The 27,697-nt window shown below is 43.8% G+C and overlaps 1 protein-coding gene across 1 annotated transcript; it reads right to left on the reverse strand.

Moving 5' to 3' along the window:
• On the reverse strand, window positions 1-26,751 carry LFNG (LFNG O-fucosylpeptide 3-beta-N-acetylglucosaminyltransferase). Its single transcript, XM_031941194.1, has 8 exons — window positions 25,972-26,751; window positions 9,514-9,562; window positions 7,880-7,979; window positions 7,219-7,372; window positions 6,637-6,722; window positions 3,682-3,847; window positions 3,340-3,425; window positions 1-2,152 (listed from the first exon to the last, which is right to left on the reverse strand). Exons 1-8 carry the CDS (start codon window positions 26,464-26,466, stop codon window positions 2,086-2,088), a joined length of 1,203 nt encoding a protein of 400 aa, XP_031797054.1. The 5' UTR covers window positions 26,467-26,751; the 3' UTR covers window positions 1-2,085.
• Window positions 26,752-27,697: the final 946 nt, after the last annotated feature.

Consider the following 27,697-nt stretch of genomic DNA (forward strand, 5'->3'; position numbering starts at 1 on the left):
TTATCAGCAAATAAAGCTGCTTTATTGAAAGCAAAGAATGCTGGATACCACAGGGTGACCATGGTAGTAACAATAAGGTTTAATTCCCTGAGAACTTTTTTCCCTTGTTTTTTTCCTATCTATGTTTTTATTAAAAAACAAAACAATAAACAATAAAATCCAACAAAAACAAAACATACAAACAGGAAAGGGACTAAGTAGGAAAAAGAACAGATAAATTCCAGATACTGGAACATATAAATAAGTAGAGAGTTATAAGATATTCCAATTTCATTTTAAAAACAAGATTATCAGAAGTTTGGTTTTTGTTTTTCCGATCCACAGAAAAGGTAAAATACACACAACAATAACAAAAAACCACTACTTTTCTTTCTTTTTCTTTTTTTTTCCTCCTCTTTTAAAAGATAACAGTAAAAAAAATACTGTTCAAGTACAATATTTACAGACGCACCCAGTATGGGCCAATTCACTCAACCTCAGATAGGGAATATTCAGCTCTGCCTCTGCCCAGTTATTGGAAGGAGACAAAGCAAAGATTCTGGGATCAGTCACCCAGGAATATTCAGATATTAGCTTGAGGACCCCAACTACATAATCAAAGATGGAGATCCTCACCTCAGGAGCTACCTTAGAAGTAGCCAGACCCAGCTTACCCCCAGCCCCAGGATGTGGTCAGGTGCTTGGAACAGCAGAAGGTCCCAATGGCTCCTCACAGCTTGGGATGGTGGCAGGAACTGAGTCCACAGCCCAAGAGGGCTCTCATTCTGGACTGCTGACCTTGTCCTTTCCTTGGGCCTAAGCACTGCTCAGCTCACTTTTGAACTGATAAAAGTGACAGGGAAGTTACAGGGCATTTCTATCCCCTTCCCATTAAGAAAGATTTCCCAAAGGTATAATTGGGCAGACTCCTGGTCCTGAAGGAAGATACTGAACCCCAAGACAGAATGACTGATATGCATCCTGGCATATGTCCATCTGTCTCTCTCTACCCTAAACCTAACATCCCTTAGAACAATAACAAAATACCATTATACATTTCTCTATTTCTTTTCAATTAACCGCTGATGGTTAATTGCATATAAATACTGCATAGCTATCTGGGACTGAAAATAGTTCAGTCAATAATAGTAAGCCCCAATGGCTGGAGCAAATGATTCTGGGCTCTCCTCTTCCTCTGCCCCAGGCCTTGTCTCCTTTCAGACCTTTTCCCCTTTGGTGAACTTGGGGTCCTGAGAGGAGGCCACAGCTCCCACACTCATACATACACACACACACACATACATACACATTAACTCGCTCACTTTCTCTCTATTTCTCTCTTCTCTTAATATGTCATTTCCCAAGAGATTTAGGATCTTGGGTAAAAGAGAGCCGCTTCTCTCCTCACTTTCAGCAGCATCTAGCAATGTAATCCCCATCCTTTCAAACCAGGAAAGACATACAGAGATCTTTTCCCCTCATTTTCTAGCCCTCCTCTCTCCCACTCATATTGCCCCTCCCACCCCAATTGACCTCTTACAAATAAAAACCTTCATCTGGATAGGAACCGGAGCCTGGAATACAACACAAGAAGAAGCAGGAGAGGAAGAGATGATTCAGATGTCACAGGAATAGTCAAGGCTTTGCAAAGTCACCCAGGAGTGGCTTAAAGACAGCAGCAACCAGAGAAAAATTGGTCCCGTTGGAAAGAAAACAGCTGATACAGGAGACAGAGCACATAGCTCCAGGACCATCCTGGGACAAGTTCCAGCACTGCCATCAGGAAGTGTTCCAAGTTCATTGATGGCAAGACCTCCCCTGTCTAATTCTTCTTTGTTTTCATCCAGGCTTTAGCGTCTCCTCTTCCTCCAGCACGAGAAGACATGGTGTAGACGGAGTCCAGAGAGACAGCTCTTGTCTCCTTGCCTCCCTCCCCACCCCAGCTCAGTAACCATGGGCCACACAGCAGCCTATTATACAAACACACACACCCACACACTGTGCATGACGGGCACAGCAAGGACAAGAACAGGACGCAGGTCCCATGAGCCCTTTGGATACCAGGGGAACTCAGGGACGAGGGTTACAGGACAGACGAGAAGTCTCCTAGTAGACCACATTACGAGGACACCACGGAGTATCCGGGTATAGCAAGCAGTGGATAGAGCGGAACCTGTGGAACAAAAGAGAAAAGCAAGGGTGATTTTTGAGAACGTAGATCTCATAGATTATGAGATCATCATGTGGCTACCATGAAGGGGCTGCTTATATATGTCTTTTTCTGCTTCTCCATCAGATCACAGACCCAGAAACTTGGAAGTTGTGGCAAGGCAATATAGCATCATGAGTGAGACCTAGCCCTCAGTCAAAAAGGACTGAGTTCCAGGCCACATCTGAAATAACCAGAAACGTAGCCTTCCCCAGTCTCTTCCCCTACCCTACTAGTGCCTTTTTTATTATTGGATTATCTTCTATCTACTTTGTATCTATCTCATGAACATATTTGTTTACATACTATCTCCTCCATTCCAATGAGAATTCTTTGAAGGTAGAGACTGTGTTTTTGCCTTTCTCTGAAAACCCTCACTATTTAATACACAGTTAAGTACTCAATAAATTGTTTTGATTGACTGACAAGCTCTCAGAACCCCAAGCAACTCTTTCAGACTATAAATAATTTTAAAAATTTAATTAAATTGTATTTTTCCAGTGAATAAAAAATAACAAAAGTGGATTTATCCTGAAGAAATTAAAGGTTTTATAATGAAAAATTTGTGTGTGGAAAGTCTTTAGGAGCAAAAGCATAGGAGATGCCTTCATTGGCTGGTATATGTAACTTAAAACCAGGATGAACTCATCTTGGATTAAGGAATGTCTCTTTTCCTAGTGCCCTCTCTGAAACAAAAGCCTCAGAAGATGCTTTCAGAACTAGCAACAATGTCAATATGTATATTTTTAAACCCAAAAAGTAAGATGCTGAGATTTTAAAATTTTAATGGAACCTCAGAGGCCATCTGGTGCCAATCTCTAAAGTAAATAAGAATTGCCTCTATGATCTTCTGGAAGTAGCTATCCAACTAATTACCACTTAAAAGACTTCCAATAATAGGAATTCACCACTACATTTCTCTTTAGGTAAGTCATACTCTGAGGCAACAGTAAATCTTGGAAAATCTTCCTTTATTTTGAACCTGATATCACCTAGCCCAAATGGTAAAGTCTTGACCCATGACTGTCAGATGAATGTTTTTATGACTCTGGGAGGACTGTATGTAGATTGGTCTCAAAATCTGTATTTCAGCACTTGGGCCTCTAGTGAATAGATGGAAGAAGGGTTTAGTTTGGGGAACTGAGTCTTACCTGGATGGATCAGCCTCCACAGAGAATGCACCTTTCATATGAATGGAATTCCTCTTGTTTTCAAACATTCCATAGCTCAGTGTTACCTAATGACCAGAAATGAAAGGAACAATCAATAGCTGGATCAACAGTTTTAGGGTTAAGGATGATGCCCACAGAATGTAAACTCCTTGAGGGTAATGACTATCTAGAAAATTTTGGTACTTGGATCCTTAATGCCTGGCATATAATTGATTTCTGATAATTGCCAATAAATCTATTAGCCTACAATTGGTGGCTGATTTCTGACCCTCCTGTGGCTTTTAAGAGTTGGTTAAGAGTTGAGAACTATGGATTAAATACCTGTTTATGGAGCTCTGACTTGGGCACCTGTTGAAGATTTTCCAGGTGGGAATGGAACAGGTTGCTTCGAATGAGCCTCACACCCAACACAGATTCAATGATGTAGCCAATGGTACAATCGTCAGGCAGTCGGATCTTCTCTGCTGTGTTCATGAAGTGGCCCCCACTGAGGAAGAAGAGATGAGATGAATGTAGAGGGTGTTCTCTCTTTTTTAACCCCTACTCTGAATTCCCAGACAGTGAGGAGCCCCAGAGAAGTCAGAGCAAGATGAATGTAACCATCCTAGGTTAGCCTACTAGAACTGACTGTTCTTAGAATGGTGGAAGGAATATAATTGGCTGGAGAGTGAGTATACCCATGACTTTTCCTTTTACCCATCCCAAGGGAAAGCAAAGTCCAGGAAAATTATACATCATTCACACCACATTAGTGGCAACAGTGGCTGACATTTATACAGTGTTGCACAAACGTTATAACCTACTGGATCCTCACGAATTTATACCCCAGGGCATCATTGTTTATCTGAGAAACAGCCAAGGGAGAGATAAGAGAAGAGGATGGAAGAATTAAGTAACTTCTATGGATATAGCCTAGAAAACCCTATCAAATAAAAGCTTACACAAATTATGACCAATTTATCCGAAACTCAAAACTTAACAGAAAAGCTCCAGTGAGGAGAAATTTTAAAATAGCCCTGAAGTTCTCAGAGGCAGTATAATAAAGTAGAAAGAAGGGTTAGTTAGGACTTGTAAATGAAGAAACCTGGGTTCTAATCTTAACTCTTGACATTTTTAGCAGAACGTGAGCACCTCACCAAGTCTCTTAGGCAATGTGATCCTTATTTTCCTTAAATGTAAAATGGGAACAATACTTTTGACTAGCTTCCTTCCTAGGACTGTAATGAAGAAAGAACAAGTAAACAGCTATGGATAGATGAGATAGGACTACTGTGAGACATTAGAGCAATTCATTGAGGAGGGAGAGGAAATAGTAGTGGTGGTGATGGTGATGGTCGTAGTGGTAACAATGATAATGGTAACAGTAGTAATAATTTATACAGTAATATAATAATTTATAACAGGACTTTACAATTTGCAAAGCACTTTACAAACATTTTATCAGATCTGTACAACAATCTCCTGAGTTAAGTGCTATTATTACCCCCATTTTATAGAAGTAGAAATTGAGGCTGAGAGATATTAGGTAACTAACCTTTGGGTATCTGAGGACAAATATGACTTCAGGTCATCCAGAGTTCTATCCACTATGCCATCTAGTGCCCAGTGATAAATCTTGTGATTATCTCCTAAAGACCAAGCTTGTATGAAAAGGGTTCTCCCCTGAAAGCTAGCCACTCAGAAATTAATTTTTTGGGGGACCACAATTGCTCATGAGATTAGGAAGTCTGGCATATGCATCAGTACTGGGAGAATCCATATCCAGGAAATTATTATATTTTATTCATTAAAAATGATAATCCCATAGGTGACTGCTTATAAAGTATACTATCATGGGAATTCATTCACTACATAGATTCTAATCTCTATGGTTCTATGCAGCTAAGTCCCACTTAGCCAAAGTATTGGACTAACACAAATGTCTCATTCCCTAATCACAATGATATATAGAAATGATAATAATGGGCAACAGCTACTGACTTGCTTCTCAGAAGGACATGTGGCATAACATATTGAAATGACTATTATTCTGGGCTCAAATCCAAGTTCCTCCATTTACTAGCTATAGACTCTGATCAAGTGTTTCCTTTTCTATGCTTCAGTTTCCCTTATTTTTGAAGAGGGGCTTGGACTTAGAGTCCACCCCACCCTCATAACAGAGCTCTCAGAATTTTTTTTCAGCATGAGCTGAAATAAAATGACTATGTTAAAATTTAAATTATACAAAAGGTAAATTGGGAATGATTACTTGCTTTACAAACAAACCTTCACAATAGTCTTCTCTCAAGTGGTAAGATCTCCTGGAGTATTTAAAACACCAGTTAAAAATAATTTAAAATATATGTGTTAGGTAAAACAAAAGTCCAGATGTAGATGGGTCAGACTATCCAGAGTCATTTATACCCTCTCTTTTGATGCACTAGTGACCAATAGTAAAGACTGGCCATATAGGCTCTGATCTGTAACCACTCAAAAATTTCTACAAAACTAACCAAATCCTAAGAGAGCATTCCAATTTACATGATGTTTTAAACATTTAAAATGTTATCTCATTTGATTCTCTTTGCAAATCTGTGAAGTAGGCAGTGCAATCATTATTATTATCCATTTTATAGATAAGAAAATTGAGGCACATTGACTAAGTGCCTCATCCAAAGTCACACAGTTTATATTCAAATCCAGGCTTCTCTTAGTTTTAAGTATATCTATGGCTTTTCCTACTATCCCAAATATATTAAGTTGTACTTTGGAAATTTATAAAATATTACAAAATATAAATTTTATAGTATAAAATTTTAAAGTATATAGCGTATATGCTATATACACTATAGTATAAAATTATAAAGTATAAAATGTTATAAAGTATAAATTTTATAGAATAAAATTATAAAGTATATATGCTACATATACACTATAGTAAAAATTATAAAGTATAAAATTTAGTTATAAAATATAAATTTTATAATTTGTTAATTACGATTATTACTACTGTCACCACCAAAATGGAGCTTCAAGGGCATGTCTTAGGTTTCATCAGCATCTCTCTCTAATCCACTGAGGTATGTTTAAAAAAAAGGCAAATAGCATGTCCTTAACTTTGTCCTTGGACCTCTTTTTAAGCTGAATGTCTTAGGAATATGTAACAGGAGATAGAGACAGAGAAAGAAGAAATGGAGGAAGAAGGGCAAGACCCTGGACCCTCCTGCCATACCCTGCCCATTCTGAGTGCTACTGAAGAAAAATGAAATTTTCAGACATTGAGTGAAACCCTCTTACCTTGCCCAGGGACTCATCTTCAAGGCCAGTCCACGGCTGATACAGAAACCAGCCCCACCAGTTGCGAACCAGAAGTGAACAGGACGCTGTAAGGAAAACATATCAATGTCATTTCTATGTAAAACTATCTGTAGGTGGTCCTTCTAAGCTAGGGGCAATGGAGACCCTTTGTTCCAGAAAGGGATGTGCTAGTTCCAGGATAATTTAAAAGAACAAACAATAACAAAAACTAGGTTCTAACCTATGGTTTGGCCATGGGATCTTGAGCAAGTTACCACCTTTGGCACTTATTACTTAACTCTTAGGTCTGGACCTCAATTTCATCGTCCTTTTTTGGGGGGGAGGTGAGCAAATGGGGTTAAGTTACTTATCCAGGTTCACATATACTAAGTATTGTCTGAGGCTGGATTTGAACCCAGGTCCTCCTGACTCTAGGGCTGGTGCTCTATCCACTCCTCCATCTAGCTGCCCCTCAATTTTACTATCTTTAAATGAGTTCAGACTAGATGACCAAGTGGTCTGAAGTTTTCTATGATTCTAAGGCTATTGTCTCAGCTTCATCCCAAGTCTCTGTGTGCTTACCATCTTGTTCTCACTGATCCTCTCTGTGGCTTGGATGGGTCGATCCAAACTGGGCTTGCCAATGTAGACATCTTGAGTGTGAGGGTAGCTGGATAGCAGCTTGACAAGCATTGGAACGTTGACATAATTGTCATCATCCACGTGGCAGAACCACCTGAAGGAAATATAGGAGGAGAGGTGGTTACAGAGATTCTGGTGGGCATGCTGGGTGGGGGTCAGGAAACTAAATATCCTTAAGGCTTGTCATCTGAGCCCTTAGGGCAACCACAGAAAACTATCTCCTTCTTCCCTTCCATACAATATATGGAAGACATTCCCCACCTAGCAGAGAAAAGGGATATATTCTAGCAGTTGAACTGAACTAGTTCATCCAGAATCTTGTATTTGGATGCCTTTGTCACAAAGGGACTATGCTTTAAAGAGGAAAGTACTCTTGAAGTCAGTAGGTATGATAGAAGAGACCTAGAATCCATTTCTTATTTTCTTATTTACTGGTTTTATAATATTGAACAAATGGCTATACACTATTGAGTCTCAATTTTCTCTTCTATAAAATAGGGATAATGGCACTTGTGGGGGAGAGGAAAGAGAAGATAAAGGTAACAAGGAATGGAAGGAATAGGAAGAACTAGAATTCCAGGAGTTCTCAAATGTTACTTACTTCCTTCCTGACTCAATGAACTTGTCATATTCCACGGCCATCTTGCAGGATAAAGCCTGGCGGCTATGGGCCGCAGAACAGTTGGTATTGATGACATTGCCTGTGGAGGGAGAAGACATCTGTGAGTAATGATCCCTGAGGGCTTTGAGGCATCCTTAATATATTTCAGAGCAATATCTCACTGAGAAAGGGAATATCTGCTTTTTGCAGGCTCAGAAGGGATAAGATTTGTTTAAAAACACACAATAAATTAGAATGGGCTTCAAGACTGTATTACAAATTTTCTGAACCTCCTGCCCTGGGCTATTTCTACCACACGATATCAAGAACTAGTAATTCTGAAGACTACCTAGCCAACTTGATTACAACTAGATGTTAAAGATTTGTTGGTGTGGGATGAGAGAAGGAAAGGAAAATAATTAGTGTCTCAGAAATTCAAGGGGTAGAAGTGGGCAATCAGATGATTTTTTAAAGGCCCCTTCCAGCTGCAACATTTTATGATTCTCCAATCCCAGATATAATAGCCAAAGACTGGCATTTAGAGCCAATAGAAAATGGAAGGAAATGGCAAAAAATCCAGTATTTTTGCCAAGAAAACCCCAAACAGGGTCATGAAGAGTCAACATGACTGAAATGATTTGACAACATAAACAGCCAATAGAAAGAAATAAATGTTTTTAAAGTACCTACTATGTGCTAAACACTGTTTTATGTGCTTCTTACAAATATTATCTCATTTGATCCTCACAACCATGGTATGGAGGGAAGTGCTATTATGATTCCCATTTGACATTGAGAAAATTGAGGCTACACACTTGGTAAATGTCCCAGGTTTGATTTTAACCAATTAGCTAAATTGTTCTGGGTGGCGTAAAGCAGGGCCAGTCTCAGGCCTAGATCCACTTTCTCACACACTCTGTTCAGGTAGTTAAAAGACTGGTTGGAGATTAGAAGGGAAGGGAGAACCAGGGGACCCCAGCCGCCAAGAGAGAGGGCGCTGTGGAGGACTGTTCCCAGGGAAAAGGGAGAGAAGAAGGCCAGGAGGCTCCAGGAGGGCTGTGGGAGCCAGAGCCCAGCCCTCCCCTATTCAGCCTGCATTTTCCCAGCACTAGCCACCTGTTACTTGCTGGGCCCTCTCAAAGGGAATTAATTCAAGGCCTGAAAGGGAATCATTTACATGAGAAAAATGGGGAGACCTGACCCAGACTGGAGGGGCGGGACTGCTGAATAAACACTCAATGAGTAAACCTCTTCCCATCTACCCAGTCACCCCCACCCCCTCCGGTAGAGAATCTCTCTCCTTTGCAGGGAGGGAACATTAGACTGACTATGACAGGTTCTTGGAACAAGGGAGACTAAGCAAAGAAGGTATATGCTCTCCCTGAGACCAATGATTACCTCCTCTTCTATGTAATAAGGCCAGAATTCTCCCGCCCTCCCCAAATATCCCTACTCCCAGACTGATTCCCTCCTTTGAGGCACTCCTAACACAACCTGTTAAAACCCCTTTCCCTACTCTTTCTTCAGAGGATGAGGAAGGACCATCCTTGGTACTTGGACAGAAAGTGAACTAGGAGGTTCAAGATTCTTTTCCCCAAAAAGGAAAATAAATGTTCAGTGACTGGGAGATTTACCTGTATGTTGCTTCAGTACTTCATCTTCCCCATCTGTAAAGATGAAAGTCTGAAAGAAAAAAGAAAACATCTCTATGAGCCACACACCTGGTTCCCAAATCTCTATTTTGAGAGTTTTTAGCTATTATGTATTTAGGTACGCCCCACTCAGATCTTTAGCTCTTCTTCTTAAGAGCTTTGAGGCACGAAAGTGCTGAAAATCAGAGGAACAGCTCTTCTCAGTCTTAGGAAAGTTAGAGGAAGCTGTATTATTAGGGGCTTACAGACATTCCTACAAGCATATAAGTATTAAAGCCTCTCACCTGTCTAAAGTTATTGTTTAGTGACAAAAGACTCTGTGACCCCATGGAAGCCCAAGAAATTGAGAAAAGGATTGGCAAAAGGGTTTGTCATTTGTCATTTCCTTCTTCATTTTATCGAAAAGGAACTGAGGCAAATAGGAGTCCAGAATCACAAAGCTATTAAATGTCTGAGGCTGAATTTTTTTTTTTTTTAAGATCTTCCTGATTCTGATGCTCTATTCACTGAACCACCAAGCTGCCCCATCTAAACCCTACTTGCCCTTTAAGGTTCAGTTTACCACTTCTTCCAGGGAACCTTTCTTGACCACTCCAACGGGCATTAATCTCCCTTTTCTCTGAAGTCTAGAATACTGACATCTTCTCTAACTGTTTCTTATCTCCCTATCTCCCTAACTGCTTACCTGGAGGGCAGGGACTAGATCTCTACCACCTCCACAATTGGAGTGGGTGCAAACAAACCTACAAAGTACATCATAAAAACAAAAGCTCACATTTAGATAAGCTTTGGGTTTGAGCAGAAGCAGCTAGACTTAATGGATAGAGAGCAGAGCCTAAGAGTTAAAAAAAAAAAAAAAAAAAAAAAGCTGGATTCAAAGCCTATCTTTGACATATGGGCTCTGTGGCCCCAGGCTAGTAATAGGACATTTTTTTTTAAAAGTAATTCTCAAAAACCAAAAGTAGTAGCAAAGTAATGAAAGTGTCATTGTTTTCCCCCCTCCCAATCCCTATCCCATTCAAATTTGCAAAAGGCTTTACATAATTATCTTCCTTGATCCTCAATAATACTGAAAGGAATTATTAACCCCATTTTGTAGATGAAAAAATCTGTGTCAGAGCTGCAATTAAATCCCAGATCTTCTATCCATTGTGATCTTCCTCCTCCCAAATCTCCTTCCTCCACTTAGTATCTTGAGAGTACTAAATAAATATTTGTTGAAATAGGAGCAGCAAGGTTTAACTGAAAGAATCTTGACGTTAAGTCGGAAACCCTTCCAGAAAAAACGGGTGGTTTGGGGCTGTTGTCCATGTTTGGACTAGAAGAGAAAGTGTTTTCTAGTTGTGATAATTGGCATTCAGAAGTAGGAACGGTTAGGACTTCTAACCTGATAGTGTTCAAAGAAACTGAGTATTCTTAGTTCTAATAATTTCACCTGAATTTTTTTGAGTTTTGGCTACAGACTTTTTATGTCGCTAATAAAGGCACCAACTTTCTGCCCTCTCTCTCCTTCAGAGAGGAGGACTCTCTCCACTGGTGGCAGTGAGCTGTGGTGACTCCCCGCTTCCCTCCCCTAGGAAGAGAGGGCCTCAGAGCCCCGTCCCACACCCATGTGAGCCTCACCCATCTGCTGAACAACCGAAGGTCACGCCTGGCAGCTGCTCCCTCTCCGGCACGAGCCCAACCTGGCCGGCCCGCCTGCACCTGTGCACACACGCACAGACACACGGCCTGCTCCCTCCCACCCCCGGCCAGGTAACTCTCTGAGCCATCCGCAGCCCCGGCAGCTTGGAGCCTAGCCAGAGGCCCTTGCCTGCCCCCACTGGGTACCTGCGCCACCTGCCTTGCCAGCACTCCCTTATTTACATAGCTAATTCCCAGCATCTGGTGGTTGTCCCGGGTGGGGCTCCCCTTCTTAGTGGAGTAAGGGTGATGCTTCGAGGAGGGGGAGGGAAGGAAGGGAGGCTTTGGTTGTGGGAAGAAAAAAAAAATCTCAATTAGAAGCTGGACAAAAGCCTCGTAGAGGAGAAAAGCGTCCCTGGTCAGCTGCCAAGGCCCAGCAAAAAACCCAACTTGGGACAATGGGGGCAGAGAAGAAGAAGGGAAAAGAAAAAAAAAAAAAAAACCAAACCAGACAAAGGAGAACGGGGCTGCGCAGGGATCCTTAGAGCGATGAATTACAAGCGAACTAACTGGAAGCAGGCTATTGTTCAGGGCTGTGCTTTGTCCAGAGGGGGAGGGGGTGCTTTGCAAGCAAGAGGGAGGGGAGAGGGCTGTAACAATGTCCCAGGGTCCATCACACCCCCCACCCCAACTTTTACTCAGTCCAGGAGAGTTAAGTAGCAATAGTTTGCTACACCATTAGCATACAGCTGGGTTGGTTAACTGGAAGAAAGGGGACAGAGAGAAAGGCTAAAATTGTTTGCTTAGGTCCCTGGGGAGGCCGATAGAGGCTTTTCTGGGAGATAAATAGCCATCCTGGAGGGAGGAAGGGGAAGCCCGGCAGGCTGGAGGCAGAGCTGGTTTGGAAGGAAAACAACGGGATTTTTTTTTTTTTTTGAGGGGGGGAGTGGGAAGCAACCTGAAGGCAGGGAAGGAAAGAGGAGAGGAGTTATTTTCCAGGTGGGCAGAGGCAGGACAAAGAGGCCCTTGGGCCCCAGAGAGGCAGGGCACCCAGGAAGAGGCAGGGCCAAGATTATCGCTAGGCAAGGCAGGCACATGCCTGTGCTGAAGCAGCGCAAAGAATAGTGCTTATAAACATAAATAAATGTACATATTCCTAATGCCAAAAATGATGATCACTGAGGTATCCACCTTGTTAAAGATACAACAATTGATGGTTCTATACTGCTTTAAGGGTTACAAAACACCCCGTTTAGTACCTTCATGGCACGCTGCTAATAATACTTAGTAAATGTTTATTGATTAATTACTTCAGTTGGGGGATGAAAGCAATCTCCCTGAATTGACAGCAGGGGCAATTTGCATTGGGGGGGGGGCATCACAGCAATTTTCAAATCATATCCAGGCCACACAAATGCCCTATTTGCTTCCAAAGAATGCAGTGTAAAGTCCTGGGTCCTTGGATTTGAATCCTGATGCTATTGCTTACTGTTGTTCAATCTTTTTAAAGCCATGACCCCTTTTGGGATTTTCTTGGCAAAAACACTGCAGTGGTTTGCCATTTCCTTCTCCAGTTCATTCTATAGATGAGGAAACTGAGGTAAACAAGGTTAAATGACTTGCTCAGGGTCACATAGCTATTAAGCCTCTGAATTCTGGTCCTCTTCCCCACTCAAGGACTGAGGATCTATCTACTGTTATTACCTTAGCTTTATTACCTTACTATATTATTATTTATCAGGAAGCGCTTAACCTGATGCTTAGCACACAGTAGAAGATTGAATAAATGTTTATTTACCTGAATAACCTTGGTTACATGTCAATGCCTGATTTCAGGCCTCAGTTTTCTCATCTGCTAAATAAGAGAATGACTAAGTTAGTGTTTATAAAGCCCTTTAAGTTTTACAAAGGATGTTTAATGATGTTCTCATTTGATCTTTACAACAACCTTGGAAGGTAATTGCTATTATTATTCCCATTTTGCAGATGAGGAAACTGAGGCAGGCAGAGGTTAAGTGACCTCTTTAGGAGTGATACAGCTAGTATCCGAGCCAGGATTTAAACTGATTCCAAGTCCAACTGTACCTACTGTGCTGCCCTAGTTGTCTCAAAATTATTTAAGATTCACAAAATCCTAAAATCTAAGGCCCAAGGTATAAGAATCAAGACCCAGCTACTTGTTGACAGTGTTCCCTCCTCAGGGCTCCTCCCCAACACAGACAGGATGGCAAGAAGAAACTAACTGCCTTGTAGGATCGTTTTGTGTCAACAAAAACTGAGCTTTTCATGGAACCCCAGTTCTAGTCAAGTAGAGATTAAGAGAAGCAAGTCTCCTGCCGTAGGGGATGTGTAGCTCACCAGAATGGAATGTTCCTTCTGTTCCTATGTATTTCTTGTGCCCTTCAGAGCCCAAGTGCTGGACTGGGCTATGTATGTAAAACAGTAGCCGTCTACTCTTTTGCTCCTCATCTCTTCCTCAAACTAGGATAAGATCCCTGCGCTCCACTGGTCAGCTTTTGAAAATTCCCTATTCTGTTATTACCTGGTCTCCAATCTAGACTTCATTGCCCTCCCTCTAATATCACACTCAGGGCAAAGTGTAGCCCCGGTTGCTGGGGAGATGGGGATTTTGAGTACAAAAATCTAGACTGCTCCCTAGAGTCTGGGAAATCACCCCCCCCCTTAGGAGAGGTAGGAGGCAGTTTTCTCCCCTCACCCCCTTGGTATCCTGTCTTTTTCCCCAAGCATGTATGCATGCTATCAAACCATCTCTTACACACTGAGGAATTTGAGTGGGAGAGCAACAAAAGGGGATGAGTTCCATCAAGACATAGTATAATAAAAAAAAGAAAGAAAGAAAAATTCTTTTCTAAATTAGACCAAGAGGTTCAGGAAAGAAAGAAAGAAAGAAAGAAAGAAAGAAAGAAAGAAAGAAAGAAAGAAAGAAAGAAAGAAAGAAAGAAAGAAAGAAAGAAAGAAAGAAAGAAAGAAAGAAAGGGAATCCTTTCAGCTATCTAGGAGATGAAAGTCATTTTTATTTTAACAATGCACAAGCACACACACACACACACACATACACAAATGTACACAGCACACCACAACCACTCAGTCCAGCCACCCTGGCGCTCACCAGCCCGTCTGGGCCCCCACCACTCTAAACAGAGAGCTTCACCACACCACCACTCCCCCCCTCCCCACCCCAACCTCCCAACAGGAAAGGGCCACACGACCCGCCTGAAAAGAAACTCCGGAAAGTTGTAGCCTGCCCGCCTGTCTCCTACAGCTCAGGGCAGGAAGGGTACCGTCGGTCCAGAGCCCTGGGTGTCACCTTTCTGGGCCTATCTTGGGCCTGCAGGTTCCTCACCAACCCCACTGACTCCCCTCCTCTCCACCCCCCAGTTCTTTCCGGGCTCTGAGCAGTAGGAAGCCAGCCAAGAGAAGCAATTCAAATCCAAACCATTTCGGCCCCTCTCCTCCACTTTTGTTTCATTTTTTTTTTTTTTTTAATGATTGGCTCACAGTGCATAGCATCATAGGATTTAGAACTGAGGTGGCCAGTCCAGCTCAGGGTAATTAAATGCCTTGCCGGGGGTTACATCAATAAATTGGGAGGGGAGGAAGGATTCAAACTCAGGTCCTGTGGCTAAAGCCTTTGATTCTACAATAGGCAGTAGCTCTTCTGCTGAATGAATTCTCCCCAGCCTTCCTTAAACCTACCTTTTTGGCTTGTGTACAGTGGGAAAAATGGGAAAACATAGAAATTGTAGGCAAAATCGCCCTGGCCACTACATGAGACACTGGAATATCCCCATGAGGTGGGAAATCTCTGTTGCTAATTATGTTCTTGCTCAGTTGTTAAAGTTGTGACTGACTTTTCAGTAACCCCATTTTACAGATGAGGAAACTGAGGTAAATAGGGCTAAGTGACTTGGGCAGAGTTAAACAGTTAGTGTCTGAATTTGCATTTAAACCCAAATCTATCTGACCCCAGCCCTGGCTTACTGCCCATTGAGCCACCTAGCTGCCCAGCAAATTATGTAACTGTGAGTAGGCTGTGGAAGGCTCAGTTTCCTCATGTATAAAATGGGGATAATACTTTCAATATCTACATTAAAGGGGTTGTCTTGAAGATTAAATGAGTTGGCCTATGTGAATTATGCTGTAAGACACGCAGATTGATAACAAAGGCAGTCTTGATTTTGGAGTACTGAAAAACCACACACACACACACACACACACACACACACACCTCCTTCCTGTCAGTAGAAGTGAAAAGTGAGGAACCAGATATGTGCCAAACATAGATGGTCAAAATGTTTTTTTTTTTTTTAATGGGATTTCCCTTTCTATAATTATCTCTTGGATTTGTGGGTTTATTTTGTAGCCTACAATTTTGCTAAAGCTAAATGATTTCAATTAAAACATACTTGTTAATGCCCTAGAATATTCTAAGTAAACTATCTCATTGATAAAAAAGGGCTAGTTTTAACTCCTTTTTGCCCCGTCTTATCCCTTTAATTTCAGAGTTTTGTTTTGCTTTTTTCCACCCTTAATTTTATTAAACAGAAGAATTCAGTTGGGTGGGACTGGGAAATAATGATATAAGAAATAGCCTCAATTTAAAAAAATAAGTCTGTACACTGCTTGCAGATGGGTAATTGTCATATGGACTGTAGATATTACAGATAAATAATAAAGAAAGAAACTTTCTCAGAATCACACAGGAAAAGGGCAGAGCTTGGTTCTGAAACCAGGTTTTTGTACTCCAAATCTAATATAAGATTTCAAGAGAGCTTTTGAAAAAGCAGATTCTTCCTTGTTCTAGAAGCCTCTAAAATAATTCAAGATGGATCTGGGAAGAAGTGGAAAGAATATTAAATTGGAAGACCAGAGACCTTTTGGGGGGAGGAGGAAGATGATATAGTTATGTCATTTTCAGTTTGTCTGATTCTTCATGACCCCATTTTGGGGCTTTTTTTGGCCAAAGATGCTGGAGTGTTTGCTATTTCCTTCTCCAACTCATTTTACAGATGAAGAAACTGAGGGAAATGGAGTAAAGTGACTTGCCCAGCCACAAAGCTAATTTTTAAGAGCAGATTTGAATTCAGAAAGATGAACCTGACTTCAGACCCAGTGTTCCCCTCTACCACTCTACCACCTAACTGCCCAACCTGGGGGTTTAGGCTTTACCATTCATTAGTTATATAATAATGGACAAATCCTTTAATCTCTTTTCTTCGGTTTCCTTATCAGCAAAATGGGGACAATACCTGATACATTTGTAGTGAAGAATGAATGAGATGTTGAATATCGGAGAGTTTTGAAACTGCAAAGCCCTGAAAAATGTCTTCTTTTTTGTTTGTTTTTCCAATGAATGAAAATCAGCTTTTTCCTCCTTCTACCTCATCTTACTTTCCTTCTCCCCATTGAGAAATAAAGAAGACTTCAAAAATGCCATGATTCTCAATGGCTTGATTCATTCCTCTGAGCCTAAGTTTTCTTCTTCAGTAAAAAGGAGGGGGACAGGGACGACCTTCAGCTCTAAAGTATATAATTTAGGGGGTTTCTCTAAATCATTCCCCCAAAGGCACACTGTCAGTGAAAGAACTGGGAGTCTTAAGGCCCTCACTTTTCAGCTTCCCTGAGTCCTTTAACTTAAGCCATCACTTCTCCCTTTTCCTTCCCCATGGAACCTAACCTGGTTGATATTAGCCAAATCTTCCCCCATGGTCCCATTCCAAAGATGTAGCTTTCATCCATGCGGAAAATAGGTTTTATCTGACTTTCCAGCTTTATCCTCTCCCCACTCAGAGAAGCAATGACTCCTACATTGAGGGGTTGGGATGGGCCCCTCTTAAGCTTACCTGCTACACTTCCTTCCCGGCCCACCCCTTTCATCCCAAGTTTTTTGAATGGACCACTGAGTAACCAGTCCCTGAAAAGAGCAGGACCCCGGGGGACTTCTGGCAGCCTTGCCTGGTTGTATTGTCTGTTGGGGGTGGGGGTGGGGGAGACACACAGGAAACAGCATTGTTCGACAAGCTGCAATTGAAAGAAACACAGGATGCCAAATTCTGGCTTGGAACAATTGTAGCCTCGGTGAAGGAGGCCCCCATGGTGGCAGGCTCCCTCTAGATTTGGGTTGCTAGAGTGAGGTGGAGGAATGGGGAGGGGGAAATACCAGCCAATGCCTTGGCCTTTGCATGCCCTGGTCTAGCAAGAGAGAGCTGAGCCTTCTTCCCTAAATCCTGAGGATAAGCCCTGGCTCCCCACTTCTATTAACCAGGGAAGAATTGTCTTTTTCATTGAAAGCTTGGGGATGGAGGAGGGAGAAGAAGAAGAGGATATTGAATACTTGATGGCTATAATTAATAGCAACTAATAACCTAAGCCTTTTTCAGACTAAGGATCATCAGAATTATTTTTTCTTTGGTTAAAAAAAATTAAAATTCTGATGGAGAACTAGAAAGGATATTCTCTGAATCAATTAAAAAAATCTTTAGCATCTTGCACAGAGCCTGACATATAGTAGATGCTTAATAAAGCTGTTGATTATATAATCCAGCTTCATTATAAAATGAAGGGAGGGGAGAAAAAGGAGGAAAAAGATAAGAAAAAGGAGAAAGAGAAGGAGAAGGAGAAGGAGAAGAAGGAAGAGAAAGAGAAAAAGAAGACGAGGAGAAGAAAGAGGAAAAGGAGAAGAAGGGAGGAGTAGGAGTAGGGGAAGGAGGAGTTCATATCAACAAAACAACAAATTAGTGAAAGAATCAGGTCTTCTGATACCTTTACACTGGCCCACACTGCTCTAGGATTCTCTTTTCATTTGTGCTGAATATTCGATTCTTGAAGATCCCAGGGAAAAATTTAGATCAACCAGAATTTATTGATGGAGTCTGTGTTCACCTAAGGGATTTGATACTGTCAATTCCCTACCTGAAAAGGCCTAATATTTTTAATCCATCTTTACAGCCTCACATTCAAAGAAATCATCCTTGTCCCTAGATATAGTTCCATTCTGATTAAAGAAGGAATATTGAATCTCCATCCTATTCTTACTTCTATGGTAGTTTATGATGGAGATCACATCCCCTGTGCAATCCTAGCGGTAGCCCTTGGCCTCTGATGATACAACCATTCACAAAAGCTGTTAAGTCTTTAGCTGGGTGGTTCTGAAGACAGGAAGAGGAAGTTTGTCACTCTGTGTGGTAGGTAGGGGTTTACCCGGCTTTCTCTTCTCTGTCAAGATGTCCCTAGGGCCTTTGATTCAAGTAGTGGTCTGGTCCAAGGGCAGGTGCTACTGATGAATTAACATGGACTAACAGGAAGTAACTCCTGACCCTTGCTGTCACTGATTTAATGAGAGCTCTCATGGATTTAATGATTGAATGTACATGGGTATAAGGGGTATAAGAGAAATAGATTTGTAATTAGGGTTCAAAGTCTTGCCCTCCTATTTACTACTTGAGTCATTTAACCTTCATAAGATTGGGTCCTCATCTATAAAGGGAAGGGGTTGGTCTAGGAAAGCTCAGAGGTTTTATCAAAGGATCAGTAAACCGTTGTTTGTTTATTTGTTTAGAACCAGAAGATGATTTAGGATCCTGACTGCTATTTCCTATGGCCTGACTTTGGACAAACAACTTGACCTCTCTGTAGAATAAGAGTGAGAGTCTTGTGTCTAAGCTAGAAAAGCCTTCCAAAGAGAATGAGAAAAGAACCCTGCTCTTTGGAATCTTCCAGAGGGGTCAGTCAGAACAGATTCCTGCCACAAAAGATCCAACATGAGAAAGTTTGAATTACAAAGGTGAGAGAAATCCTAGACTTGTTTAAGAGCTGGGACTCCAGAGGTCACTTTCTCCAAAATCTTAATTTTTACAGAAGAAGCAACTGATGCCCAAGGAAGGTGATTTTCCTAAAATCTGACAAATAATAAAAGTCTCAGAGGCATGATTTGAATCCAGGTCCCATAATTCCACAGGCTACAAATCATTTTTCTGTTCTCTATTGTTTCATGTATGAGAAAGTAGTTAAGTGGCAAGCACCAGGATTCAAAATCCATCTTTCCCCACAGTCTAGATGATGCTCCTCCCCCTGCATTGAACAAACCAGGTATAGTTTATTGGTCCTTAACCACTTTCTGAAACCTGTCCTAGTGCTTAGGCTGTAAAAATGGCTTGTAAAAATGGATCTTACAAACTTATGTTTTCTGGCTTTGCCCTCAGGAGAACAAGCTGCCTGAATTCCCTTCTAGATTTGAAGACCTATTCATTCACACTCACTTATACTGCCCTCCACCATTCTTCGATCTAAGGGAAAAGCATAACCAAATGTCAAGCAGATTGCTCATCAGGAAATGACAGTATTCTCTACTCTCCCCCCTCCCCATCCTTGGTCCCTGAAAAAGCCACTTATGAACATGTAGCTTCAGAGAGGGGGAGGAAACAGTTCTCAGCTGCCAAGCACCTCCTTACTGTATAACATTCTGCTTGCCAGGGCTAAGAAGCATCTCTCTTCTCCCTACCCCATTATGGGTCACGAATCCCCTAATGGACTATCATTCAGAAAAGTCAGGGTCCTTCGTAATTTCCCAACCCGATTATTTTAATTATCCCTCTAGGGAGACTACCAGCATCTTGCATAACCCAAGAATCATTTTTATTTCCTGTTGGCTGTATGCTGACTCTTATCACCATTTCTGCTGAGTTGGCCATTAGCAACATCCCTAGGCTTCGGACTGAAGGTCCCATCAGCTGATATCTCCTAGGAGCAGCAAAGTGGTGAAGTGGGTAGACTATATTAGACTTGCAGTTAAAGACATCCGAGTTTGAACTTATAACACTAGCTATATGATATAGGTTGGTCAAGGCACTTAACTTCTCAGCCTCAGTTTCTTTATCTGTAAAATGGGACAATTAAAAAAAAAAAAAACTACCTGCCAGGATTTTTGTGTGAATCAAGTGAAAATTTACAAAGAATTTTGCAAACCTAGAGAATTTTGCTGTATGTAAATACTAGTTATTCCTTCATTCTAGAGCTCCCTAAAACCAACCCATCTACTTCTATCTTTTGAAGAATGCTCCTTAAATGTACCCAGTTAGGGTAGTTACCTCTACATAAAGGGATGGGAGATAGGGAATTATTGAAGAGGTAGGGGTCACCCTACTCCCCCCCCCCATCATGTATCATGCAACAGTGTCTTAACAGCCCAGATACTGGCTCAGGTAGCCCCTTCCTAACTTTGGAAGATCCAGAGCTTGCTGCTCTCACTCCAGTTTGCTGTGTTCACAGTAGCCTAGCCTTACTGGGGAAGAGGCGGGGTCATTGCCAAGTGGGCACTGGGGGATTGTGGCTAAACTAAGTTAAGTCAAGCCAAGTCGTTAGCCCTCAGGATGGGGCCAGGGGCCAAACCCAAAGAGTTTGCCAGGCTGGCTGGGGAAGTGAAGCGTGTGCTCCGGAAGGAAGGCTGGCCAGCCAGTCATGGTCCTTTCCCTCTAACCAGCAGGGAAAGTCATCTTCTTTTTCTGTTCTGGGAAGCCAATAAGGCTTTCATCTGATGATCTTCAAAGGCCAAAATCCTGACCTTTCCTTCAGAGAGATTTGGGGGTGGAGTGGGGAATAGGGTGTGACACAGAGAGGGTGATTGACTTCTCCATGGTAAATCAGCCAATTATTGGCCCTGGATAATTCTGGGATGCTGGCATCTTGCCTGCGGGTTCTCATCAGTAACTTGTTGTCCACTACCCTTGATCTTGTTGTTCCCCAAAGCAAGGACACGGCTGCTCTCCGTGTACTCCCCCCAAAGATTATTGATTCTGCAGTGACTTAAGTCTGGAGCTATTTTTAAAAAAATGTAGTCCAGTATATCTGGAATTCACCTTTCTCTCCTACAGTTTATATTTATCCTTGGTCTTCTACTGAAATGTCTTACATCCTCCTTCTTTTTGTTCAAGCCTCAGTCCCAGTTTAGAGAAATTTTCTTCAAAGAGGAGAGATAAGGGAATGTTATACATTCTTCTCTGTCTGTCTGAATGCTACACGAGGACAGGAGACTACCTCCTTCGTGTCGACCAGAGAAATCCCCAGGATGTAAATTCATCTGGCAGATTTCCCAGTGGGTAGATTTGGGGGGTTGGAGGGAGGTGGTGAGAAGGCATAGCACATTCCTAAAAATAGTTAATCTCTTTCTCTCTCTCTCTCTCTCTCTCTCTCTCTCTCTCTCTCTCTCACACACACACACACACACACACACACATACACATCATCATCGTTGTCATCATCATCATCATCATCATTTAAAGGATTGCCTGCTACCTAAAGCATGGTCAAAACTCTTATGAACAGAACAGGAAGAGGAGAGATGATGAGGAAGCTAACCTATGCTTCCGTGATAGAATCATGCAGAAAGCAAAACTGATGATGCTTGCTTGGGTCTACCCACTTCCTCTCCAATTTAGATGCTTTCGTCCCTCTCAGAGCTACCCATGTCACCCCATGAAAAGCCCCTTCCCCAAAATAATACTAGGACCAATTCATCCTCCACAATGGAAAATGAGCTACTGTGTGACTTTGGACTTTGGGCCAGCTAATTAATATCACTGGGACACAAGTGCCTATCATATGCCAAGAGACCTGTGGCAAGACTGTGAACTGGGTCATGGATTATACAATTAGGTTAAAGTATAGACCTACTCTCAAATTGCTTACAGTTTTATGGTGGGGTAGTGGGATTGGCTGCAGATGGGAATCCAGAATGCACATAAAGAACTTGCTATAAGGGAAACCAAGAAATGCAAAGCAGAGACCCTGGCAAAGGATAAATTCTAGGTAGAACAGTGGGAGGGTGGGAAAGGAAGAGACTGTTGGAAAGGGGTTGATGAGATGTAAGTGGGTGTTTGTGCAAGGGGTAAGGAAGATGATGTGAGACCAACATGAACAAGAGCAAGCAGAGCAATAAGAGGGAACAGGTTAAGACTAATGTCTTAAGTTGATATGATGCTTTAAGGTTGAAAAAGGAGGTCGGAGTTAGTTTGTGAAGCATCAATAGCATCAGAAGTCTCTGTTTATTTAGTAGGCAATGGAAAACCACTGAAGATTCCAGAATGAAGGGATGACTTGATTAGAATCTCTAACACTTGGCCAGTTGGCTGGATAGGGTAGGTAAATGACTCCATGTGCTGACTTGAAAGGGAGAGGCTATTGAGGACGTGTGAGAGGGCAGTATCCACACATCTATAGCCCAGCCCCCTCAGCCCTTCCCTTTGAGCTGAGGGATCCCCATTTCCCAGGCTGAGAGAGGACGCCTGCTGTCCCTTCTTTGAGAAGCTAGGGGAACAAAAGCAGCCTGTCAGCCCTTTCCTGGAACCCCTCCTTCCTCCCTAATCGTCCCCCCCCCCACTGCCATCTTCCCTCCTCTCCCTAGGTCACTTTCTTGGCTTGAAGGCCAGGTCAGTGTGGAGAGCCAGGATGATTCCCACCCTCTGGCCCACACTCTCCTCTTAGGCCAGCCTGGGGGATTCTGACAGCTTCAACTCTCCCCCAAACGCCTGTCCCTCAAGTTCAAGTGGTCTCACAAGGGTTGTCACTCAGTGGGGCCCAGTGGGGATGCTGGGAACGCCAATAGCCCCCCTCCCAGGCCTGCCAGGCCCCCTTATCTCTAGGCAACCTGACCGGGACACTGGGGCTCGGAGCTCCCGGGTTCCCATGGCAAGCGGCACACAAGAAGGCCCGACGCCTTTTCTCTGCGCCCAGAGAAAGAGGCTTTGTTAACTTGCCCAGGGGGGACAGCGTGAGAGCTGAGCCTGGGGACTCTGGGAATCCAAACAGCTAGGACAGAGGAAACAAAAAAACTGCATTCTCCCTGCCTCCCCCCCTCCCCCACTCATATGCCCACCCCTCAAGAAAGCTTCAGCTCTTGAGAAAAGGGACCAAGGCATTCTCAGGGTAACCAAAGACTAGGCACTAAGTGCCCACAGGATTGAAGGCTGAGTTCACAAACCCTTCCCTCCTCCTCCTCATCCTAAAGCCCATTCCGGGGGACCAAGCAATAGGAGCTGAGGGATGGTTCAGAAATAATATGCATGTTTAAAAATACACACACACACACACACACACACACACACAGAGTTAAATCTTTCTCATCCTCCTCCAATCTTCCTACTATTTGCTAGGTGACACAGATTATACTTTCTGCAAGGCCCTGTTCTGTGCCACGATTCCCAGCTGCCTATTTCCTTTAGATTAGGAGAAAGTGGAAGGGGAGTGGTAGCAGTTTGCTCTTTTGATGTGGAGAGAGGGGACTTCTGACTCTGGACTAATCCATTTCCCAAAACAAACTGGTGGGAAAATGACAGTCTTGGGGCTGTAAGAAAGACAAAGTCAGACCATTCAGGATCTGCCATCTCTAAAGAAGAGGGGGAGGAGGGAGTGAAGGGAATTCCCTCTATTTGAGGGTCTCTAAGCAAGGACACGAAAGCCATTTGGTTGTGTTATAGAAGGCAACACCAGATGGTCATTGTAGACCTTTCATCTCAACTTCTGTAATGCTGTGATTCTTCCCATTCACTACTTCTTTACTTTCTTGATTCATTTCTCTCCAAGATACAAGAGAGTATCATGGAAAGAGCACAACATGTAGGAATCAATGGACCTGGATTCAGATTTTGACACTGCAGCCTATTTATGTGATAGGAAGTTAAGTCAGTTCCATTCTTTGGTCCTGCTTTACTCATCGAAAAATGAGAGGATCAAACTCCGGACCAGATCCCTAAATTCCTCACCCCACACCAGGCTGTGGATAGAGTTAAAGAATTTCAGCTTTATAGATGAAGATAGAAGCCTAGCTCACACAGCTTAATTAATGGCTCTGAAACAGCAGAAGTTAGGTGGATGATGTTGTCACCAGGGCCTGTCTCCGCTCCCCACTTTGGTGGATTATCATTTCACTAAGGAGTCTGTCCTGGGGTCACCTGAAAGCTTAAGGATGAAAGACCTCTCTCCATACACCCGGAAAAGATAGAGTTCCTGGGGCCTTTCAGAACACAATTCAAAGCCCTCCAGCCAAGATAGAGTACCAAGGGAAGTAGATGAAAGCTACAGGTATTAACCAGCAGAAAGTACTAACAATAGCTAACATTTACATAACACTAGCATTTCAAACCTTAGCTAACATCTGAGTGGATCCATCCAAACAAGCCTGGGAAATAGAAACTGCATCTATTTTCACCATTTTACAGAGGAGAAAATTGAGTCTTGGAGAAATAGACAACCTTGGTTATAGGTTATAGGGCCGTTCTAAAGCCAGATTTTCCAAACTCCAGTTCAGTACTAGCCTTTATAGCATATGTTGCTCCTCTCCTCCAAACCTCCTAAACCAGTCATGACAACCCTCCCTGATTTCCAACTGTTCTTTACAGCTTTCAAGTTAAGTTATGGGTTTGAGGCTTTATTTTAAAAGCATGAAAAAGTATAATTTTTTTGGGGGGGGTGAATCTTTAAACTCACGCAGTACCCATTTCCCCCAACACAAAAAGAAACACATTAGGAAACGCACGTACACTTTTGGGATGTGGGAAGCGATTAACAGGAACCTAAATCCAGGCTATAATCAGTCTGCCCAACTAAGACTCCGCATCCACGCCCGCGGTGCCCCTAGGCAACCAAAGGAAAAGGGTTCGCTGGGGCTTTTGTTTTTCCCTCTCTTAGGCTGCCTCTAGGGGGTGGGAAGGGAGGACTGAAGCCAGATAGAACTAGGCTGAGGTCTCCCAGATCTTCATTCATTCTGTTGCCTTGGCTGCCTGCCGGCAGTTTCCAAGTCTGGGGACTAAGTTGACCCTCCTCAGGTCACTAAGGCCACCCTGAGGGGAAGCAGAGTTGAGAAAAGGCTAACTTGCTAGGGTGGAGGATCAGATTTTCCTTCAAGCCTATTAGCTGGGGTCCTCAGGAAGGACCCTAGTTTTTTTTCATCAAAGTGGCGGATGGAAGAGAAGCTGGTATCGAAAAAGCCACCTGTGATAAAAGTACAATCTCATATGTGTGTGGGCGGTCGCTTGAGGTGAGACCCATCCCTCGGAGCCAACATCCCCCTCTACCAAGCGAAAAGCTGTGCTCTGGAGATTGTATCTCATTCAAACCCCTCAGGAGCGTTAACTCCAAGACTCCCTCCCCACCCCCTGAGGGTACCCTGGTGCAGCAGCGGCGGGGGCGGGCGGCAGAGGCTTGAAGTGTGTCTGGTTGGAAAAGGGGGGGTGTCTGGGGGTAGAGTGGAGAAGGAGACGGGCCCCGCGGGCGGGCGGGCGGGCCGCCACTCGTCAACAGGTCCCGGCACTTGACTCGGCGCATCCCTGGCATAGTTTGGCACCGAGGCCCACTTACCTTTGCCAGGCGGAAGGCCAGGCCTTATGCCTCTGGGGCCCCATAGGCCCTTCATGCCTAAAATAGGTGATGTGGAAGGGAGATTTGAAACAACAACCCCGGGCTACAGATTTTGAGCGGGAGGATAGGAATGGGGTGAATATTCCCTTCTAGGTCTTTTTTTGTTGGGGAGGGAGAGGTCGGAAGAGAAAAATACGACTCTCATAAGAAGAAAAATGGAATGAAATTGCTTCCCTTAGTAAGGAGGCAAGATTTCCCCTTCGCTTTGGAAAAGGTGTTTTGTTTCCCCATTTCCTAAATTTTGAGGAATGAAGAGAGCATGATGCTCTTCTTCCAGATTTTTTTTTTTTTTTTTTGAGAAGGGGTGTATGTGATTGGAAGATGTGATGCCCTTAGCCAAATGTTTTGAGGTCCAAGGAAAGTGCCGGAATCTTTTGTCCAACTCACCATCTCTTTATTCCTGGAGATCCAGGTGTCCATAAGCAGGTCCAGGCGGGATCTGTGAAACTTCTTGGTGGTCTTGACTGCAATGAAGACGTCTCTAGGAAAGAGCTGCTCCATCTGGGGCCTGGGGACGCTGTCGCGCACCGGGGCTACCCCAGGAAGGGGCCCCACGTCCCTTCTAGCTCGACTCAGCTGGCCGAAATACTCCGAGAAGCTGCGGACATCCCCGGAGGGACCAGACGCCCCAGCCCGCGAGGCAGCGGGCTCCTCCTGGGGCTGCGGCGGGGGCGGTGGTCCCTGCCTCTGGGGTTCGCTGGGACCAGCCAGACTCTGCAGAGCTCGACGTCCTACCTCGCCCCCCGGGAGTTCCTCCGCCGCCGGCGGCTGCGGCAACCGCTGTCGCAGCTGCTGCCTCTGATCCACCGTCAACACCAAGAGGCAAGCGAGCAGGGCTCCAACTAAGGACAGGAGCAGGCGGCGGCCGCAGCCTTTAAGCATCTTCCAGCCGCCTGGTCTCAGAACACAGCTGGCCCAATGTGCACACACAACTGGAGGGGCACCCCGAGGGCGATCCAGCTCCCAGTCACCCTTGTAGCTTGGAGAGGCAGCCGAAGGAAGGGATGGGGAGATGGCAACGCGGGGAATCTCTCAGGGACTCCTGGATTGCCTGTCCTCCAACTCTAGGCTCCCTACCTTAGCTTCCCTGGTCAGCCTCTAGCCCTAACTGCCTCTGACCCTCCGGCTTCTTCTGCTGCAGCTTTTAGCCGCCAGCGACTAGCAGAACCCCCTTATTTAATGCTTCCTTTCTTTGGCTCCGCCTCTCAGGGGTGGTGGTCTATGGTTTGGGTCCCGCCTCTTTTCCAGTAAAGCCGGCTCTAGGTCTGCTGGGGTGTGTGGGGCGCACTGCTGGGGCTCCGCCTCCAGGTCTAGCTCGTTCCCTCCCTTGTCCCCTTCAGTCCCACGTGGGTCCTCGGCGGGGGGCTGGGAGAAGCGGCTGGAGCAGCTGTGTGGCCCCCTGTGCCTCCCGCCCTCTTTGCACACCATATACACACGCACGCTCTTTCACACACACACTTTCACCCCCCCCTCTTTTCTTCTCCTCCCACTGTTCCTCCTTCCCCTCTCTCTCCTCCCCCTTCCCACCTCTGTCTGTCTTCTGCCTCTCGGAATGTAAGAGGCTCCTTCTCTACTTGTTACGGGAGACAGAATTGGGAAGTGGACAGACTTGGTTTTCTGCGCCATCGCCCTTTCCCTAGCTGGAGCACACACAGCTTCTCCTTTCTGCCCCCATTTACGTCCCTAGTGGTGTAGAGGAGATTCCGGCGCAGACTGGGCAAAACAACCCAGTCTCGAATTCCTTCCACCGCGAGGTTCTCAGATTCAATGGGGAAATGGGGACGAGAATCCGCATTTACAGAGCGCTGGCTTTTCACACATGATCTTATGTGATCCTCGGGACGCCCCATATGAGGGGTGACCCGATATCAGAAATATTAGTATCATCATCTCACAGATGATGAAATTGTGCCTCAAAAAGATAACACAGTTGGAAAGAAGAGACGGGATATGGAACCCAGCGCTTCTGACTTTAACTGTGGTACTCTTACCCTCACAGCTGCCCCAAGCCATCAGACACCTAGGTCGCAGGCAAGGACGGAGGGAGAAGGAGGTGACCTTTATAAGCGAAAAGTACCTTAGGTTGGCTGACTTCACGGCTCTAGAGAGACGC

Source organism: Sarcophilus harrisii, chromosome 1 (assembly GCF_902635505.1).
Source record: "Sarcophilus harrisii chromosome 1, mSarHar1.11, whole genome shotgun sequence".
NCBI classification, from domain to species: Eukaryota; Metazoa; Chordata; class Mammalia; order Dasyuromorphia; family Dasyuridae; genus Sarcophilus; species Sarcophilus harrisii.

Bases quoted from the DNA above. Each gene is read 5' to 3' on its own strand.
- LFNG (XM_031941194.1), bottom strand. From the start codon at position 26,466: ATGCTTAAAGGCTGCGGCCGCCGCCTGCTCCTGTCCTTAGTTGGAGCC. The intron at 7,373-7,879 runs GTAAGTAACATT...TATTTCCTTCAG, and splicing joins TTCATTGAGTCAGGAAGGAA to GTGGTTCTGCCACGTGGATG. The intron at 3,426-3,681 runs GTATTTAATCCA...TCTGGTCATTAG, and splicing joins AGTCAGAGCTCCATAAACAG to GTAACACTGAGCTATGGAAT.